At 40.2% G+C, this 19,355-nt stretch overlaps 1 protein-coding gene across 1 annotated transcript in view; it reads left to right on the top strand.

Moving 5' to 3' along the window:
* Positions 1–355: 355 nt before the first annotated feature.
* LOC109894943 (extensin-3-like) overlaps positions 356–19,355 on the top strand; it is a 55,353-nt gene continuing 36,353 nt past the window's right edge. The window contains exon 1 of the mRNA XM_031829501.1: positions 356–599. Coding sequence (XP_031685361.1) covers positions 356–599 — 244 coding nt within the window. The remainder of the gene's footprint in view (positions 600–19,355) is intronic.

The following is a 19,355-nucleotide window of genomic DNA, read 5'->3' as shown; positions in this document are numbered from 1 at the left end:
AGAGGTTCTAGGACTGGTCCACACTGTGAGAGGCTACGGGGTTGGAGGGGTTCTAGGACTACCACGTCATGAAAGGCTGAGGGGGAGGAGGGGTTCTAGGACTGGTCCACATTGTGAGAGGCTGGAAGTGTTCCATTCTGACACTTCCAAACAAATCCACATGAGACCAGGGCTGCCAAGTCCTTCGCATGTCAAGGTTGTCACATGAGTGTGTATTTTTGTAAGAGAGACAGCATCTGCATTTGAAATGGCACACTATTTCGTATATAGTGCACTGCTGTTATACTAGAGCCCTATGGGCCTTGGTCTAAAGTAGTGCTCTATTTAGGGAATAGGGTGCCATTTGATATGGAGCATGACACCAGACTACAGCAGCCTGACACCAGACTACAGCTGCTTGACACGAGACTACAGCAGCCTGACACCAGACTACAGCAGCCTGACACCAGACTACAGCTGCTTGACACGAGACTACAGCAGCCTGACACCAGACTACAGCAGCCTGACACCAGACTACAGCAGCCTGACACCAGACTACAGCAGCCTGACACCAGACTACAGCAGCCTGACACCAGACTCCACCCCCCGACTCTGTACCGGTACCCCCTGTATATAGCCTCCACATTGACTCTGTACCGGTACCCCCTGTATAAAGCCCTGCTACTGTTATTTACTGCTGCTCTTTAATTATTTGTTATTCTTATCTCTTGCTTTTTTTGGAATTTTCTTAAAGCGGCATTGTTGGTTAAGGGCTTGAAATTAAGCATTTCACTGTAAGGTTTACACCTTTTGTATTCGGCGCATGTGACAAATAAAATGTGATTTGATTTTGACTACAGCAGCCTGACACCAGACTACAGCAGCCTGACACCAGACTACAAGCCTAGTGAGCAGAAGGCCTCCAACCTACACAATGAAGAGACTCTAATAAACTCCTCCAGATGAGACATTGGCTCTCAAGAGACTGCTATATTTACACTTGGTCCAGAACGAATACAGTACAGTACAATTTAAGATTATCACACTGAGTGAACAGCCCTCCGAGAGCCCCGTGCTCAACTGAGGTAATGTCATAAGAAATTGAACTGAGTCGTCATGGCAGAGAGACTATATAAGCATCCCTGGCCCCAGAGTCATATATTTAGAATATACAGTATATAAAATAAAATATCTGAATATGAAAATATGGCACTGCTCCCCCCCTGACTAAGCAGCCCAGAGATCATGTGTTTACCATGATGAGGTCACTAAAGCTCTCACCGCTGACCTCACACTGCTATAGAGGACTTTATACATGGATATCTAGTCTTAGAGATAAAGGGGAATGAGGAGTTTATACATGGATATCTAGTCTTAGAGATAAAGGGGAATGAGGAGGAGTTTATACATGGATATCTAGTCTTAGAGATAAAGGGGAATGAGGAGTTTATACATGGATATCTAGTCTTAGAGATAGAGGGGAATGAGGAGGCCTTTATACATGGATATCTAGTCTTAGAGATAGAGGGGAATGAGGAGGCCTTTATACATGGATATCTAGTCTTAGAGATAGAGGGGAATGAGGAGGAGTTTATACATGGATATCTAGTCTTAGAGATAGAGGAGAATGAGGAGGCCTTATACATGGATATCTAGTCTTAGAGATAGAGGGGAATGAGGAGTTTATACATGGATATCTAGTCTTAGAGATAGAGGGGAATGAGGAGGAGTTTATACATGGATATCTAGTCTTAGAGATAGAGGGGAATGAGGAGTTTATACATGGATATCTAGTCTTAGAGATAAAGGGGAATGAGGAGGCCTTTATACATGGATATCTAGTCTTAGAGATAGAGGGGAATGAGGAGGTCTTTATACATGGATATCTAGTCTTAGAGATAAAGGGGAATGAGGAGTTTATACATGGATATCTAGTCTTAGAGATAGAGGGGAATGAGGAGTTTATACATGGATATCTAGTCTTAGAGATAGAGGAGAATGAGGAGGACTTTATACATGGATATCTAGTCTTAGAGATAGAGGGGAATGAGGAGTTTATACATGGATATCTAGTCTTAGAGATAGAGGGGAATGAGGAGGAGTTTATACATGGATATCTAGTCTTAGAGATAGAGGGGAATGAGGAGTTTATACATGGATATCTAGTCTTAGCGATAGAGGGGAATGAGGAGTTTATACATGGATATCTAGTCTTAGAGATAAAGGGGAATGAGGAGGCCTTTATACATGGATATCTAGTCTTAGAGATAGAGGGGAATGAGGAGGCCTTTATACATGGATATCTAGTCTTAGAGATAGAGGGGGATGAGGAGGAGTTTATACATGGATATCTAGTCTTAGAGATAGAGGAGAATGAGGAGGCCTTATACATGGATATCTAGTCTTAGAGATAGAGGGGAATGAGGAGTTTATACATGGATATCTAGTCTTAGAGATAGAGGGGAATGAGGAGTTTATACATGGATATCTAGTCTTAGAGATAGAGGGGAATGAGGAGTTTATACATGGATATCTAGTCTTAGAGATACAGGGGAATGAGGAGGCCTTTATACATGGATATCTAGTCTTAGAGATAGAGGGGAATGAGGAGGTCTTTATACATGGATATCTAGTCTTAGAGATAAAGGGGAATGAGGAGTTTATACATGGATATCTAGTCTTAGAGATAGAGGGGAATGAGGAGGAGTTTATACATGGATATCTAGTCTTAGAGATAGAGGGGGAATGAGGAGTTTATACATGGATATCTAGTCTTAGAGATAGAGGGGAATGAGGAGTTTATACATGGATATCTAGTCTTAGAGATACAGGGGAATGAGGAGGCCTTTATACATGGATATCTAGTCTTAGAGATAGAGGGGAATGAGGAGGTCTTTATACATGGATATCTAGTCTTAGAGATAGAGGGGAATGAGGAGGCCTTTATACATGGATATCTAGTCTTAGAGATAGAGGGGAATGAGGAGGAGTTTATACATGGATATCTAGTCTTAGAGATAGAGGAGAATGAGGAGGCCTTTATACATGGATATCTAGTCTTAGAGATCGAGGGGAATGAGGAGTTTATACATGGATATCTAGTCTTAGAGATAGAGGGGAATGAGGAGTTTATACATGGATATCTAGTCTTAGAGATAAAGGGGAATGAGGAGGCCTTTATACATTGATATCTAGTCTTAGAGATAGAGGGGAATGAGGAGGTCTTTATACATGGATATCTAGTCTTAGAGATAAAGGGGAATGAGGAGTTTATACATGGATATCTAGTCTTAGAGATAGAGGGGAATGAGGAGTTTATACATGGATATCTAGTCTTAGAGATAGAGGAGAATGAGGAGGACTTTATACATGGATATCTAGTCTTAGAGATAGAGGGGAATGAGGAGTTTATACATGGATATCTAGTCTTAGAGATAGAGGGGAATGAGGAGGAGTTTATACATGGATATCTAGTCTTAGAGATAGAGGGGAATGAGGAGTTTATACATGGATATCTAGTCTTAGAGATAGAGGGGAATGAGGAGTTTATACATGGATATCTAGTCTTAGAGATAAAGGGGAATGAGGAGGCCTTTATACATGGATATCTAGTCTTAGAGATAGAGGGGAATGAGGAGGCCTTTATACATGGATATCTAGTCTTAGAGATAGAGGGGAATGAGGAGGAGTTTATACATGGATATCTAGTCTTAGAGATAGAGGAGAATGAGGAGGCCTTATACATGGATATCTAGTCTTAGAGATAGAGGGGAATGAGGAGTTTATACATGGATATCTAGTCTTAGAGATAGAGGGGAATGAGGAGTTTATACATGGATATCTAGTCTTAGAGATAGAGGGGAATGAGGAGTTTATACATGGATATCTAGTCTTAGAGATACAGGGGAATGAGGAGGCCTTTATACATGGATATCTAGTCTTAGAGATAGAGGGGAATGAGGAGGTCTTTATACATGGATATCTAGTCTTAGAGATAAAGGGGAATGAGGAGTTTATACATGGATATCTAGTCTTAGAGATAGAGGGGAATGAGGAGGAGTTTATACATGGATATCTAGTCTTAGAGATAGAGGGGGAATGAGGAGTTTATACATGGATATCTAGTCTTAGAGATAGAGGGGAATGAGGAGTTTATACATGGATATCTAGTCTTAGAGATACAGGGGAATGAGGAGGCCTTTATACATGGATATCTAGTCTTAGAGATAGAGGGGAATGAGGAGGTCTTTATACATGGATATCTAGTCTTAGAGATATAGGGGAATGAGGAGGCCTTTATACATGGATATCTAGTCTTAGAGATAGAGGGGAATGAGGAGGAGTTTATACATGGATATCTAGTCTTAGAGATAGAGGAGAATGAGGAGGCCTTTATACATGGATATCTAGTCTTAGAGATAGAGGGGAATGAGGAGTTTATACATGGATATCTAGTCTTAGAGATAGAGGGGAATGAGGAGTTTATACATGGATATCTAGTCTTAGAGATAAAGGGGAATGAGGAGGCCTTTATACATTGATATCTAGTCTTAGAGATAGAGGGGAATGAGGAGGTCTTTATACATGGATATCTAGTCTTAGAGATAAAGGGGAATGAGGAGTTTATACATGGATATCTAGTCTTAGAGATGGAGGGGAATGAGGAGTTTATACATGGATATCTAGTCTTAGAGATAGAGGGGGAATGAGGAGTTTATACATGGATATCTAGTCTTAGAGATAGAGGGGAATGAGGAGTTTATACATGGATATCTAGTCTTAGAGATACAGGGGAATGAGGAGGCCTTTATACATGGATATCTAGTCTTAGAGATAGAGGGGAATGAGGAGGTCTTTATACATGGATATCTAGTCTTAGAGATAGAGGGGAATGAGGAGGCCTTTATACATGGATATCTAGTCTTAGAGATAGAGGGGAATGAGGAGGCCTTTATACATGGATATCTAGTCTTAGAGATAGAGGGGAATGAGGAGGAGTTTATACATGGATATCTAGTCTTAGAGATAGAGGAGAATGAGGAGGCCTTTATACATGGATATCTAGTCTTAGAGATAGAGGGGAATGAGGAGTTTATACATGGATATCTAGTCTTAGAGATAGAGGGGAATGAGGAGTTTATACATGAATATCTAGTCTTAGAGATAAAGGGGAATGAGGAGGCCTTTATACATTGATATCTAGTCTTAGAGATAGAGGGGAATGAGGAGGTCTTTATACATGGATATCTAGTCTTAGAGATAAAGGGGAATGTGGAGTTTATACATGGATATCTAGTCTTAGAGATAGAGGGGAATGAGGAGTTTATACATGGATATCTAGTCTTAGAGATAGAGGAGAATGAGGAGGACTTTATACATGGATATCTAGTCTTAGAGATAGAGGGGAATGAGGAGTTTATACATGGATATCTAGTCTTAGAGATAGAGGGGAATGAGGAGGAGTTTATACATGGATATCTAGTCTTAGAGATAGAGGGGAATGAGGAGTTTATACATGGATATCTAGTCTTAGAGATAGAGGGGAATGAGGAGTTTATACATGGATATCTAGTCTTAGAGATAAAGGGGAATGAGGAGGCCTTTATACATGGATATCTAGTCTTAGAGATAGAGGGGAATGAGGAGGCCTTTATACATGGATATCTAGTCTTAGAGATAGAGGGGAATGAGGAGGAGTTTATACATGGATATCTAGTCTTAGAGATAGAGGAGAATGAGGAGGCCTTATACATGGATATCTAGTCTTAGAGATAGAGGGGAATGAGGAGTTTATACATGGATATCTAGTCTTAGAGATACAGGGGAATGAGGAGGCCTTTATACATGGATATCTAGTCTTAGAGATAGAGGGGAATGAGGAGGTCTTTATACATGGATATCTAGTCTTAGAGATAAAGGGGAATGAGGAGTTTATACATGGATATCTAGTCTTAGAGATAGAGGGGAATGAGGAGGAGTTTATACATGGATATCTAGTCTTAGAGATAGAGGGGAATGAGGAGTTTATACATGGATATCTAGTCTTAGAGATACAGGGGAATGAGGAGGCCTTTATACATGGATATCTAGTCTTAGAGATAGAGGGGAATGAGGAGGTCTTTATACATGGATATCTAGTCTTAGAGATAGAGGGGAATGAGGAGGCCTTTATACATGGATATCTAGTCTTAGAGATAGAGGGGAATGAGGAGGAGTTTATACATGGATATCTAGTCTTAGAGATAGAGGAGAATGAGGAGGCCTTTATACATGGATATCTAGTCTTAGAGGGGAATGAGGAGTTTATACATGGATATCTAGTCTTAGAGATAGAGGGGAATGAGGAGTTTATACATGGATATCTAGTCTTAGAGATAAAGGGGAATGAGGAGGCCTTTATACATTGATATCTAGTCTTAGAGATAGAGGGGAATGAGGAGGTCTTTATACATGGATATCTAGTCTTAGAGATAAAGGGGAATGAGGAGTTTATACATGGATATCTAGTCTTAGAGATAGAGGGGAATGAGGAGTTTTTACATGGATATCTAGTCTTAGAGATAGAGGGGAATGAGGAGGAGTTTATACATGGATATCTAGTCTTAGAGATAGAGGGGGAATGAGGAGTTTATACATGGATATCTAGTCTTAGAGATACAGGGGAATGAGGAGGCCTTTATACATGGATATCTAGTCTTAGAGATAGAGGGGAATGAGGAGGTCTTTATACATGGATATCTAGTCTTAGAGATAGAGGGGAATGAGGAGGCCTTTATACATGGATATCTAGTCTTAGAGATAGAGGGGAATGAGGAGGAGTTTATACATGGATATCTAGTCTTAGAGATAGAGGAGAATGAGGAGGCCTTTATACATGGATATCTAGTCTTAGAGGGGAATGAGGAGTTTATACATGGATATCTAGTCTTAGAGATAGAGGGGAATGAGGAGTTTATACATGGATATCTAGTCTTAGAGATAGAGGGGAATGAGGAGTTTATACATGGATATCTAGTCTTAGAGATAAAGGGGAATGAGGAGGCCTTTATACATGGATATCTAGTCTTAGAGATAGAGGGGAATGAGGAGGCCTTTATACATGGATATCTAGTCTTAGAGATAGAGGGGAATGAGGAGGAGTTTATACATGGATATCTAGTCTTAGAGATAGAGGAGAATGAGGAGGCCTTATACATGGATATCTAGTCTTAGAGATAGAGGGGAATGAGGAGTTTATACATGGATATCTAGTCTTAGAGATAGAGGGGAATGAGGAGTTTATACATGGATATCTAGTCTTAGAGATAGAGGGGAATGAGGAGTTTATACATGGATATCTAGTCTTAGAGATACAGGGGAATGAGGAGGCCTTTATACATGGATATCTAGTCTTAGAGATAGAGGGGAATGAGGAGGTCTTTATACATGGATATCTAGTCTTAGAGATAAAGGGGAATGAGGAGTTTATACATGGATATCTAGTCTTAGAGATAGAGGGGAATGAGGAGGAGTTTATACATGGATATCTAGTCTTAGAGATAGAGGGGAATGAGGAGTTTATACATGGATATCTAGTCTTAGAGATACAGGGGAATGAGGAGGCCTTTATACATGGATATCTAGTCTTAGAGATAGAGGGGAATGAGGAGGTCTTTATACATGGATATCTAGTCTTAGAGATAGAGGGGAATGAGGAGGCCTTTATACATGGATATCTAGTCTTAGAGATGGAGGGGAATGAGGAGGAGTTTATACATGGATATCTAGTCTTAGAGATAGAGGAGAATGAGGAGGCCTTTATACATGGATATCTAGTCTTAGAGATAGAGGGGAATGAGGAGGAGTTTATACATGGATATCTAGTCTTAGAGATAAAGGGGAATGAGGAGGTCTTTATACATGGATATCTAGTCTTAGAGATAAAGGGGAATGAGGAGTTTATACATGGATATCTAGTCTTAGAGATAAAGGGGAATGAGGAGTTTATACATGGATATCTAGTCTTAGAGATAAAGGGGAATGAGGAGTTTATACATGGATATCTAGTCTTAGAGATAGAGGGGAATGAGGAGTTTATACATGGATATCTAGTCTTAGAGATAAAGGGGAATGAGGAGGCCTTTATACATGGATATCTAGTCTTAGAGATAGAGGGGAATGAGGAGTTTATACATGGATATCTAGTCTTAGAGATAAAGGGGAATGAGGAGGCCTTTATACATGGATATCTAGTCTTAGAGATAGAGGGGAATGAGGAGGCCTTTATACATGGATATCTAGTCTTAGAGATAGAGGGGAATGAGGAGGAGTTTATACATGGATATCTAGTCTTAGAGATAGAGGAGAATGAGGAGGCCTTTATACATGGATATCTAGTCTTAGAGATAGAGGGGAATGAGGAGGCCTTTATACATGGATATCTAGTCTTAGAGATAGAGGGGAATGAGGAGGAGTTTATACATGGATATCTAGTCTTAGAGATAGAGGAGAATGAGGAGGCCTTATACATGGATATCTAGTCTTAGAGATAGAGGGGAATGAGGAGTTTATACATGGATATCTAGTCTTAGAGATAGAGGGGAATGAGGAGTTTATACATGGATATCTAGTCTTAGAGATAGAGGGGAATGAGGAGTTTATACATGGATATCTAGTCTTAGAGATACAGGGGAATGAGGAGGCCTTTATACATGGATATCTAGTCTTAGAGATAGAGGGGAATGAGGAGGAGTTTATACATGGATATCTAGTCTTAGAGATAGAGGGGAATGAGGAGTTTATACATGGATATCTAGTCTTAGAGATAGAGGGGAATGAGGAGTTTATACATGGATATCTAGTCTTAGAGATAAAGGGGAATGAGGAGGCCTTTATACATGGATATCTAGGCTTAGAGATAGAGGGGAATGAGGAGGCCTTTATACATGGATATCTAGTCTTAGAGATAGAGGGGAATGAGGAGGAGTTTATACATGTATATCTAGTCTTAGAGATAGAGGAGAATGAGGAGGCCTTATACATGGATATCTAGTCTTAGAGATAGAGGGGAATGAGGAGTTTATACATGGATATCTAGTCTTAGAGATAAAGGGGAATGAGGAGGCCTTTATACATTGATATCTAGTCTTAGAGATAGAGGGGAATGAGGAGGTCTTTATACATGGATATCTAGTCTTAGAGATAAAGGGGAATGAGGAGTTTATACATGGACATCTAGTCTTAGAGATAGAGGGGAATGAGGAGTTTATACATGGATATCTAGTCTTAGAGATAGAGGAGAATGAGGAGGACTTTATACATGGATATCTAGTCTTAGAGATAGAGGGGAATGAGGAGTTTATACATGGATATCTAGTCTTAGAGATAGAGGGGAATGAGGAGGAGTTTATACATGGATATCTAGTCTTAGAGATAGAGGGGAATGAGGAGTTTATACATGGATATCTAGTCTTAGAGATAGAGGGGAATGAGGAGTTTATACATGGATATCTAGTCTTAGAGATAAAGGGGAATGAGGAGGCCTTTATACATGGATATCTAGTCTTAGAGATAGAGGGGAATGAGGATTCCTTTATACATGGATATCTAGTCTTAGAGATAGAGGGGAATGAGGAGGAGTTTATTCATGGATATCTAGTCTTAGAGATAGAGGAGAATGAGGAGGCCTTATACATGGATATCTAGTCTTAGAGATAGAGGGGAATGAGGAGTTTATACATGGATATCTAGTCTTAGAGATAGAGGGGAATGAGGAGTTTATACATGGATATCTAGTCTTAGAGATAGAGGGGAATGAGGAGTTTATACATGGATATCTAGTCTTAGAGATACAGGGGAATGAGGAGGCCTTTATACATGGATATCTAGTCTTAGAGATAGAGGGGAATGAGGAGGTCTTTATACATGGATATCTAGTCTTAGAGATAAAGGGGAATGAGGAGTTTATACATGGATATCTAGTCTTAGAGATAGAGGGGAATGAGGAGGAGTTTATACATGGATATCTAGTCTTAGAGATAGAGGGGGAATGAGGAGTTTATACATGGATATCTAGTCTTAGAGATAGAGGGGAATGAGGAGTTTATACATGGATATCTAGTCTTAGAGATACAGGGGAATGAGGAGGCCTTTATACATGGATATCTAGTCTTAGAGATAGAGGGGAATGAGGAGGTCTTTATACATGGATATCTAGTCTTAGAGATAGAGGGGAATGAGGAGGCCTTTATACATGGATATCTAGTCTTAGAGATAGAGGGGAATGAGGAGGAGTTTATACATGGATATCTAGTCTTAGAGATAGAGGAGAATGAGGAGGCCTTTATACATGGATATCTAGTCTTAGAGATAGAGGGGAATGAGGAGTTTATACATGGATATCTAGTCTTAGAGATAGAGGGGAATGAGGAGGAGTTTATACATGGATATCTAGTCTTAGAGATAAAGGGGAATGAGGAGGTCTTTATACATGGATATCTAGTCTTAGAGATAAAGGGGAATGAGGAGTTTATACATGGATATCTAGTCTTAGAGATAAAGGGGAATGAGGAGTTTATACATGGATATCTAGTCTTAGAGATAAAGGGGAATGAGGAGTTTATACATGGATATCTAGTCTTAGAGATAGAGGGGAATGAGGAGTTTATACATGGATATCTAGTCTTGGAGATAAAGGTGAATGAGGAGGCCTTTATACATGGATATCTAGTCTTAGAGATAGAGGGGAATGAGGAGTTTATACATGGATATCTAGTCTTAGAGATAAAGGGGAATGAGGAGGCCTTTATACATGGATATCTAGTCTTAGAGATAGAGGGGAATGAGGAGTTTATACATGGATATCTAGTCTTAGAGATAAAGGGGAATGAGGAGGCCTTTATACATGGATATCTAGTCTTAGAGATAGAGGGGAATGAGGAGGCCTTTATACATGGATATCTAGTCTTAGAGATAGAGGGGAATGAGGAGGAGTTTATACATGGATATCTAGTCTTAGAGATAGAGGAGAATGAGGAGGCCTTTATACATGGATATCTAGTCTTAGAGATAGAGGGGAATGAGGAGGCCTTTATACATGGATATCTAGTCTTAGAGATAGAGGGGAATGAGGAGGAGTTTATACATGGATATCTAGTCTTAGAGATAGAGGAGAATGAGGAGGCCTTATACATGGATATCTAGTCTTAGAGATAGAGGGGAATGAGGAGTTTATACATGGATATCTAGTCTTAGAGATAGAGGGGAATGAGGAGTTTATACATGGATATCTAGTCTTAGAGATAGAGGGGAATGAGGAGTTTATACATGGATATCTAGTCTTAGAGATACAGGGGAATGAGGAGGCCTTTATACATGGATATCTAGTCTTAGAGATAGAGGGGAATGAGGAGGTCTTTATACATGGATATCTAGTCTTAGAGATAAAGGGGAATGAGGAGTTTATACATGGATATCTAGTCTTAGAGATAGAGGGGAATGAGGAGGAGTTTATACATGGATATCTAGTCTTAGAGATAGAGGGGGAATGAGGAGTTTATACATGGATATCTAGTCTTAGAGATAGAGGAGAATGAGGAGTTTATACATGGATATCTAGTCTTAGAGATACAGGGGAATGAGGAGGCCTTTATACATGGATATCTAGTCTTAGAGATAGAGGGGAATGAGGAGGTCTTTATACATGGATATCTAGTCTTAGAGATAGAGGGGAATGAGGAGGCCTTTATACATGGATATCTAGTCTTAGAGATAGAGGGGAATGAGGAGGAGTTTATACATGGATATCTAGTCTTAGAGATAGATGGGAATGAGGAGGAGTTCGTGAAAAGAATGAGAGAGGGATCAAGGAGGCCCCATTGCGGAGATGATGGGAACATGGGTAGAAGGATAAGGGAGTAGGAAGGGCAGGATGAATGGAGGGCATGGCCACACCTGCCCTAGGGGGCTACATGGGGATAATACATGCCCCCTCTCTCTCCCACAGTGACATCAACATAAAACCAATATCTATCTCCTGTTTATAGTTAATATACAGTTCATTGCTCTTCCTCTATCTCTCAGTATGTGACTTGATCATCAGTAGCTCTCCTCTCCACAGACTCACCAAACAAACTGACTTTAGGCACAATTACAGCCCAGGGCTTGACGAGCCTAATCCCCACGCCTCTACAAACTGCACAATCTACTGGCTTCATCTGCAATGCTAAACATGCTTTCAGGGCACTGAGACTAAGAACAGCTTCAAAACCTAGAGAGTCTTCTTCCTGTATGGCCTTGTACTCTATGACCTTGGAGACCAAACACGTCTCTACCTCTCCAAGAAAGCATCTTCATCTGGGCTTCTACTGTTCACGGCCCATTGAATCACTAATACATTTCTGATACCGCAAATTACTGCTCCACTTAGTGGAATTAACTCCAGAGTCCTCACTCCTAGCATACGCACTCCAAATAAATATATTTATATATATTTCCTACAGACCAGAAAAATAAGTATCAATTACACTTCCCTCTGGATTATGGTCATTGAGATACAGTTACCTTATTGTTTAATGTAGTTATTACAGTAAACGTTGCAATACTTTGTGTGTGTGTGTGTGTGTGTGTGTGTGTGTGTGTGTGTGTGTGTGTGTGTGTGTGTGTGTGTGTGTGTGTGTGTGTGTGTGTGTGTGTGTGTGTGTGTGTGTGTGTATGCGTGGCTAAAGATATTGATTGTAAATTAACAGGAGGAGAAGGTCCAGCTAAATGATCATAGAGACAAATTGATCACATGTGCTGTAATGTACTTACCCATAATTACACAGAGATAAATATGATCCATGTAGACCCTGTTCTATATAATGATGTTAACATGGACCACTTCATCAGTGAGCGCTCCCTAAGGTCCCTAAGGTCCCGTCATAGTCCTCTATACATGTATTATATACATATTCATCTTTATTACACATAGATGTATGTACAGTGCCTTGCGAAAGTATTCGGCCCCCTTGAACTTTGCGACCTTTTGCCACATTTCAGGCTTCAAACATAAAGATATAAAACTGTATTTTTTTGTGAAGAATCAACAACAAGTGGGACACAATCATGAAGTGGAACGACATTTATTGGATATTTCAAACTTTTTTAACAAATCAAAAACTGAAAAATTGGGCGTGCAAAATTATTCAGCCCCTTTACTTTCAGTGCAGCAAACTCTCTCCAGAAGTTCAGTGAGGATCTCTGAATGATCCAATGTTGACCTAAATGACTAATGATGATAAATACAATCCACCTGTGTGTAATCAAGTCTCCGTATTAATGCACCTGCACTGTGATAGTCTCAGAGGTCCGTTAAAAGCGCAGAGAGCATCATGAAGAACAAGGAACACACCAGGCAGGTCCGAGATACTGTTGTGAAGAAGTTTAAAGCCGGATTTGGATACAAAAAGATTTCCCAAGCTTTAAACATCCCAAGGAGCACTGTGCAAGCGATAATATTGAAATGGAAGGAGTATCAGACCACTGCAAATCTACCAAGACCTGGCCGTCCCTCTAAACTTTCAGCTCATACAAGGAGAAGACTGATCAGAGATGCAGCCAAGAGGCCCATGATCACTCTGGATGAACTGCAGAGATCTACAGCTGAGGTGGGAGACTCTGTCCATAGGACAACAATCAGTCGTATATTGCACAAATCTGGCCTTTATGGAAGAGTGGCAAGAAGAAAGCCATTTCTTAAAGATATCCATAAAAAGTGTCATTTAAAGTTTGCCACAATCCACCTGGGAGACACACCAAACATGTGGAAGAAGGTGCTCTGGTCCGATGAAACCAAAATTGAACTTTTTGGCAACAATGCAAAACGTTATGTTTGGCATTAAAGCAACACAGCCCATCACCCTGAACACACCATCCCCACTGTCAAATATGGTGGTGGCAGCATCATGGTTTGGGCCTGCTTTTCTTCAGCGGGGCGGGGAAGATGGTTAAAATTGATGAGAAGATGGATGGAGCCAAATACAGGACCATTCTGGAAGAAAACCTGATGGAGTCTGCAAAAGACCTGAGACTGGGATGGAGATTTGTCTTCCAACAAGACAATGATCCAAAACATAAAGCAAAATCTACAATGGAATGGTTCAAAAATAAACATATCCAGGTATTAGAATGGCCAAGTCAAAGTCCAGACCTGAATCCAATCGAGAATCTGTGGAAAGAACTGAAAACTGCTGTTCACAAATGCTCTCCATCCAACCTCACTGAGCTCGAGCTGTTTTGCAAGGAGGAATGGGAAAAAATGTCAGTCTCTCGATGTGCAAAACTGATAGAGACATACCCTAAGCGACTTACAGCTGTAATCGCAGCAAAAGGTGGCGCTACAAAGTATTAACTTAAGGGGGCTGAATAATTTTGCACGTCCAATTTTTCAGTTTTTGATTTGTTAAAAAAGTTTGAAATATCCTATAAATGTCGTTCCACTTCATGATTGTGTCCCACTTGTTGTTGATTCGTCACAAAAAAATACAGTTTTATATCTTTATGTTTGAAGCCTGAAATGTGGCAAAAGGTCGCAAAGTTCAAGGGGGCCGAATACTTTCGCAAGGCACTGTATGCCCTTACATCCCTAGTTCTATATTATGCACATTTTTTAATAAGCCTTGAGACAATTGAGACATTAATTATGGATGTGTGCCATTCAAAGAGTGAATGGGCAAGACACAATATTTAAGTGCCTTTGAACAGGGTATGGTAGTAGGTGCCAGGCGCACAGCTTTGTGTCAAGAACTGCAACGTTGCTGGGTTTCTCACACTCAACAGTTTCTTGTGTGTATCACGAATGGTCCACCACCCAATGAACATCCAGCCAAATTGACACAACTGTGGGAAGCATTGGAGTTAACAAGGGCCAGCATCCCTGTGGAACGATTTCGACACATTGTTTAGTCCTTGCCCCGATGAATTGAGGCTGTTTTGAGGGCAAAAGGGGTGGTGGGGGGGCAACTCAATATTATGAAGGTGTTCTTAATGTTCTTTAAACTCAGTGTAGCTCAGGACCTGAAGCAAGGATAGGCATTTTCTGGATACCATTTAAAAGGAAACACTTTGAAGTTTGTGGAAATGTGAAATCAGTGTAGGAGAATATAACACATTAGATCTGGTTAAATATGATACAAAGAAATAAACATGTTTTTTGTTTTGTTTTTGTCCCATCTTTGAAATGGAAGAGAAAGGCCACTAGATGCTAGCAGTGTATGTGCAAAGTTTTAGACTGATCCAATGAACCATGGCATATCTGTTCAAAATATTGTATCAAAACTGCCCAAATGTGCCTAATTGGTTTGTTATCTTCTTATGGCTGCAGGGGCAGTATTGAGTAGCTTGGATGAATAGGTGCCCAGAGTAAAGGGCCAGCTCCTCAGTCTCAGTTGCTAATATATGCATATTATGATTAGTATTGGATAGAAAACACTCTAAAGTTTCCAAAACTGTCAAAATATTGTCTGTGAGTACTGATATTGCAGGCGAAACCCTGAGGAAAATCAAACCAGGAAGTGGCTTCTATTTTTAAAACTCCATGTTCCATAGCCTCCCTTTGCTCCATTTAAAGGGATATCAACCAGATTCCTTTTCCTATCGCTTCCTCAAGTTGTCAACAGTCTTTAGACATAGTTTCAAGCTTTTATTTTGAAAAATGATCCAGAAAGATAACCATCGCGTCAGGTGTTCGCATGAGTTTTGCTCGCGCAACAGTTTGGGCTGCCATTGCCTCTCCTACAGTTAAAGACATTTGCGGTTGATATATTATCGATTATATATTTTAAAAATAACCTGAGGATTGATTATAAAAAACGTTTAACATGTTTCTGTGGACATTACGGAAACTATTTGGAATTTGTCTGCATTGTCGTGACCACTCTTTTCTGTGGATTTCTGAACATAATGCGCCAAACAAACTGAGGTATTTTGGATATAAAAATCATCTTTATGGAACAAAAGGAACATTTATTGTGTAACTGGGAGTCTCATGTGTGAAAACATCCAAAGATCATCAAAGGTCAATTATTAATTTGATTGCTTTTCTGATTTTCGTGAACAAGCTACTTGATGCTAAGTGTACATAATGTTTTGTCGAGCGATCAATAAACTTACACAAACGCTTGAATTGTTTTCGCGACAGGTGGATTAACAAAAGGCTAAGCTGTGTTTTCCTATATTGCACTTGTGATTTCATGAATATAGTTATTTTTGGTAATAATCATTGAATGTGACACTATGCAATTCAGCGGTTGTTGATGACAATTATCCCGTTAACGGGATTGCAGCCATAACAAGTTAAAAATCCTTATTTAACCCTTTTCCTCTCCTTCATATACACTAATTGAAGTGATGTCAATAAGTGAAGTCAACCCCAACATTAAGTTGCCATATTAAGTGTCTTAATATGGCATTCGGCAACCACAAGCTGCCAGAACAGCTTCCAATGACTTTTATTATAGAAATGTCTGGAAGTATTGGAGGGAAGTGACACCATTCTTCCCTGAGATATTCTTTAATTTGGTGTTTTGTTGATGGAATACTCTATCTCAGGCTCCGCTCCAGGATCTCCCGTAAGTGTTCAATTGGAATGAGATCTGGTGACTGAGATAACTATGTAATGGCCATGGCTTTCACGCTCATCAACCATTCAGTGATGATTCATACCACGTGGATGGGGGCATTGTCATCCTATAGGGGCATAGCCATGGTAGCCAAAATAGTGGCCTGCCCAGCATTTGTATACATTACCCTAAGCATGATGGGATGTTTTAATTGCGTAATTAACTCATGAACCACACCTGTGTGGAAGCACCTGATTTCAATATACTTTGTATCCCTAATTTACTCCTGTTTCCATTATTTTGGCAGTTACCTGTAGGTGTCACATAAATATGGCAGACGTGTCCCTGTAAACGCCGTAATGCTAGCTAATCTTCCTGGGGTCCAACACCAATTAACAAGACATTACAAACAACCACAATCAAGACTTCACAAACATTCAACAAGTAGACAATACAGATAATTAAAATACCTGACAGAAAACACATTTAACATTCAGTTGATGCTTTCTATTTGCTGTCCAGTCGTATTGCCTATCGCACTAGATGTTCTTTTATTTTTTTCTTGTAGGTAGATTTACTTTTTGCCTGAGAAATATGGATTGGTAAAGTGTTCCATTCAGCTATGGCTCTATATAAAAGTGTAGATTTAAGGCAATTTGTCCTTGGCTTGGGTTGTCTTAGCTGCCCTGAATTTGCCTGTCTGGTTTGGTGATTATGCGTGTTGCTAGTATATACTAACTGGATGGAAAAATACTGTGTTTTTTTTAAAAATATAACATTCCTAAAGAAAATCTGTAACGGTTCTCCTCGTCATCTGAGGAAGAGTAGTCAAGATCGGACCAATGCGCAGCGTGGTATGTGTCCATGTTAATATTTAATAAATCAACTGAACACTGAATAACAAAATAACAAAGAGAATGAACGAAACAGTTCTGTAAGGTACAAACACACAAAACAGAAAACAACTACACACAAATCATGTGGGAAAAACAGGCTACCTAAATATGGTTCTCAATCAGAGACAACGATTGACAGCTGCCTCTGATTGAGAACCATACCAGGCCAAACACATAGAAAACCAAAACTAGAACACATAGAATGCCCACCCCAACTCACGCCCTGACCCGCCTAAACAAGAAACATAACAAAGGAACTAAGGTCAGGACGTGACAAAATCAGAAGACTGGATAGTAATTTGTTTTTAAAGTGAAGCCAATGAGAGATTCGGATGCATTTGGATAATAGTCATACTGTTAGAGTCATGAAGAGCTAATCTAGCAGCCCTGTTTTGAGCCATTTGAAGCGTTTTTATATCTTCAAATCAAATCCAATTTTATTTGTCACATACACATGGTTAGCAGATGTTAATAAGAGTGTAGCGAAATGCTTGTGCTTCTAGTTCCGACAATGCAGTAATAACCAACGAGTAATCTAACCTAACAATTCCACAACTACTACACACAAGTGTAAAGGGATAAAGAATATGTACATAAAGATTTATGAATGAGTGATGGTACAGAACGGCATAGGCAAGATGCAGTAGATGGTATAAGAGTACAGTATATACATATAAGATGAGTAATTTAGGGTATATAAACATAAAGTGGCATAGTTTAAAGTGGCTAGTGATACATGTATTATATAAAGATGGCAAGATGCAGTAGATGATATAAAGTACAGTACATACATATACATTTGAGATGAGTAATGTAGGGTATGTAAACATTATATTAAGTGGCATTGTTTAAAGTGGCTAGTGATACATTTTTACATCAATTTCCATCAATTTCCATTATTAAAGTGGCTGGAATAGAGTCAGTATGTTGGCAGCAGCCACTCAATGTTAGTGGTGGCTGTTTAACAGTCTGATGGCCTTGAGATATAAGCTGTTTTTTAGTCTATCGGGCCCTGCTTTGATGCACCTGTACTGACCTCGCCTACTGGATGATAGCGGGGTGAACAGGCAGTGGCTCGGTGGTTGTTGTCCTTGATGATCTTTATGGCCTTTCTGTGACATCGGGTGGTAGAGGTGTCCTGGAGGGCAGGTAGTTTGCCCTCGGTGATGCGTTGTGCAGACCTCACTACCCTCTGGAGAGCTTTACGGTTGTGGGCGGAGCAGTTGTCGTACCAGGTGGTGATACAGCCCGACAGGATGCTCCCGATTGTGCATCTGTAGAAGTTTGTGAGTGCTTTTGGTGACAAGCCAAATTTCTTCAGCCTCCTGAGATTGAAGAGGCGCACGCACACACACACACACACACACACACTCACACACACTCACACACACACACACACACACACACACACACACACACACACACACACACACACACACACACACACACACACACACACACACACACACACACACGCACACGCACACGCACACGCACACACACAGGCAAGGCCTGTCCTTTCCAATCAATCCTCAACCTGTCAATTTCTGGGCAGATGGAGAAGTGGAGTGCTGCTCTGTGATCGATTAGGAGTGTCTTGGCTTTGTTCTCAACACACTCACGCCATCACTAATGAGTGAAGGATGAGAGGGGGATAAAAAAGGGATGAAAGAGGAGGTGAAAGACAAAGTCAGCCTTTGACTGCACACTCTCTTATGTACTTAGCCTTAATGTTGTTTTCCCTGAATAGCATTGATCTAAATTGCCTTCCTCACCGCTCACCAAAAAAACACTTAATCGATTGTCCATCACTGTGCGTGAACTCACGAGGCTCAGAGCCAGAGTGCGCTGCTTATATCACTGCGCCACCACAGTTCACAAAGCTATAGCAAGCCGTGAGAAT

The sequence above is a fragment of the Oncorhynchus kisutch genome, linkage group LG8, assembly GCF_002021735.2.
Source record: "Oncorhynchus kisutch isolate 150728-3 linkage group LG8, Okis_V2, whole genome shotgun sequence".
Classification (NCBI taxonomy): Eukaryota; Metazoa; Chordata; class Actinopteri; order Salmoniformes; family Salmonidae; genus Oncorhynchus; species Oncorhynchus kisutch.
This window is presented reverse-complemented; position numbering and strand designations above follow the sequence as displayed.